The following is a 2,500-nucleotide window of genomic DNA, read 5'->3' as shown; positions in this document are numbered from 1 at the left end:
ACCGACTTCACAATAATTCACTCCTCGTGTGTTTGTGTTACTGATGTCACACTGGCCGGTTGGATCCAGGGCTCGGGGTCTGGTTGGTTGGTTGGTGTGGCTCAGTTTACCCCCGCTGGTGGTTTTTGTAATTCATATTTCATAATATTGTAACTCTGTTGCCAAAGTATAGAGATTAGAGATTTTTATTTTAAGTTTTAGTGAACTCTTCAGTTAAAAAAAAAATCTATGTAATTCCTTTAATTTTTCATTTGTTTATTTAATTTTGTTATTTTAGCATATGTTATTTTGGCAACTAGCTGAAATAATATACATATATGTGTTTAGACCTCCAGTCTGTGGTTCTCCGAGCGGTTGTCTCTGAATGAGAATGTAATGTGTAGTTGTGTTGAGATTATGAATGTAATGTGTAGTTGTGTTGTGTTTGTGATGATGATGTAATGCTGTGTGTGTCCTGTAGGGGGCGCTCCTCCTCTGCGCTGAGTGAAGATGAGCATTACCAGTGATGAAGTCAACTTTCTGGTGTACAGATATCTGCAGGAGTCAGGTAAACACTGTGCGTGTGTGTGTGTGTGTGTGTGTGTGTGTGTGTGTGTTTAAGGGGATTTACTGATGACAAATCATTTGAAATCACAAGATCAGCCAAAACAAAACGGGTGCGAACAGGCTCTGAGACTCACACTTCCGTTCACAAGTTTGCGGCCGCTAAGATTTTTAATGTTTTTGAAAGAGTCTCTTCTGCTCAACAAAGCTGCGTTTATCTGATCATAAATACAGTAAAACAGTGAAATATTATTATAATGTAAATCATCTGTTCTCTATGTGAATATACAGTAAAGTGTAATTTATTCCTGTGATCAAAGCTGAATGTTCAGCATCATTACTCCAGTCTTCAGTGTCACATGATCCTCCAGAAATCACTCTAATATGAGGATTTGATGATCAATAAACATTTATGATTATTATGAGTGTTGAAAACGGTTGTCTTTACTTGATACGGTTGTATAATTTTTACTGTAAAATAGTGAGCCTCGGTGAGCAGAAAAGACTTGTTTTAAAAACATTAAAAATCCCGATCCCAAACTTTTGAACGGCAGTGTGTGTATGTATTATGTAAGGAATAATTGACGACAGGCCGTTGAATTATTAGAAAAATAATGCACACCCGAGGTGGTAATGCGGTCACGACGCGAAGCGGAGTTACACCTCGGTGTGCATTATTTTTCTAATAATTCAACGGCCTGAAGTCAATTATTCCGCTTATACTACAGTTACCACACCTCGAAACATTGTTCAGATTATGTATTTCAAGACGTTTGTAAAGTTTTTGTCATTAAAACGCTCTTGTATGTAGGACTAATTTCTTACACATCTAATCCAATGCCTCCGTTGCTAATTCCAAAACGTAATTTTAGAGTTAGTAACGGAGGTTTGAGCCGCTGATAGCAGACTAATGCTGGACACACGACTAGCTGACACACTCTCTGACTGTTTTCATCGACTGCAGCAGATTTTAAACACTGACTTTGAACACAGACTGAACGCGCTGAACACGCGTTTGGACATGATCAGTCATAAGTATCAAATTACATTCATAACCGGCCTTAAAGTGTGTCCCCAGTTATTAATGCAGTTATTAGAGAGAGAGATGTTGCAATAATGAGACAGAAAAGCATGTGCGTCAGTATTATTATTTATTTATTTATTAATTTAATTCGTTTTAATTAATTAGTTCATTCTTTTTTTTTTTCATTGACAGATGACAGTAGACTAGCCAAATAAATGAAACACAAAGCCCTTTTAACAAGTAAGGCCTTTCAATAATTATTTATTTGTTATATTATCTGCAATAAAAATCCGTGCTGCAGGACTATCCATTTATTTAGCCTATATTCAGTTTAATTTTCTATTGATTATAATATAAATAGGACTATATAGTTTATTTATTAAAATTAAACTGCATGTTTCTATTGATTGTGAAGCTAGACATTGAAAATTCCAGATCAAGCGCATGCGGCTAAATGTTTTTTCTTGTTATGAATTGTATCCTATTTTCCGTTATTACCGTTAACTATGCGGAGTGATATGGAACTGTAATGCGGTCGAGACCTGCCTGGAACTACTTTAGCTGTGCGTTTCCCTGAAAATAATGCACACCTTAGAACGTTCGTCAACCAATCAGATTCAAGCATTCAACGGCCCTGTAGTATAAATATATATATGTTTGAGAAATTACCCCCAAAAGATCATTTAAAGTCATTATTTTGTATAATGAGAAAAGCGTCAAATAGGCATTACAGAAAGTAGCTTTAGAAAGAAACACTGAGTTCAACACAGAGTTTCTCCCACACAAGCGTTGAGGCTGAAGGCCGTGATTGCGGCATTTTAATCGGTATTTTGATCCATTTACAGAACAAAACAGTTTTGTAAAAACTACACGAGTAAATGTAAAGAAACAGAGTTTTAATTTCTGGGCAAACTAACCCACAGCACACATGAC

The 2,500-nt window shown here is 36.2% G+C and overlaps 1 protein-coding gene across 1 annotated transcript in view; it reads left to right on the top strand.

Annotated features, from left to right (window-relative positions):
* Positions 1–2,500, top strand: part of tbl1x (transducin beta like 1 X-linked) — a 37,667-nt gene that overhangs the window by 15,073 nt on the left and 20,094 nt on the right. The window contains exon 2 of the mRNA XM_079881855.1: positions 461–547. Within this exon, the coding sequence (XP_079737981.1) occupies positions 490–547 (58 nt within the window). The 5' untranslated portion in view covers positions 461–489. The remainder of the gene's footprint in view (positions 1–460; positions 548–2,500) is intronic.

This window comes from Squalius cephalus (genome assembly GCF_949319135.1).
Source record: "Squalius cephalus genome assembly, chromosome: 9".
NCBI classification, from domain to species: Eukaryota; Metazoa; Chordata; class Actinopteri; order Cypriniformes; family Leuciscidae; genus Squalius; species Squalius cephalus.
The sequence above is the reverse complement of the archived record's forward strand: the minus strand, read 5'-3'. Positions and strand labels throughout refer to the sequence as shown.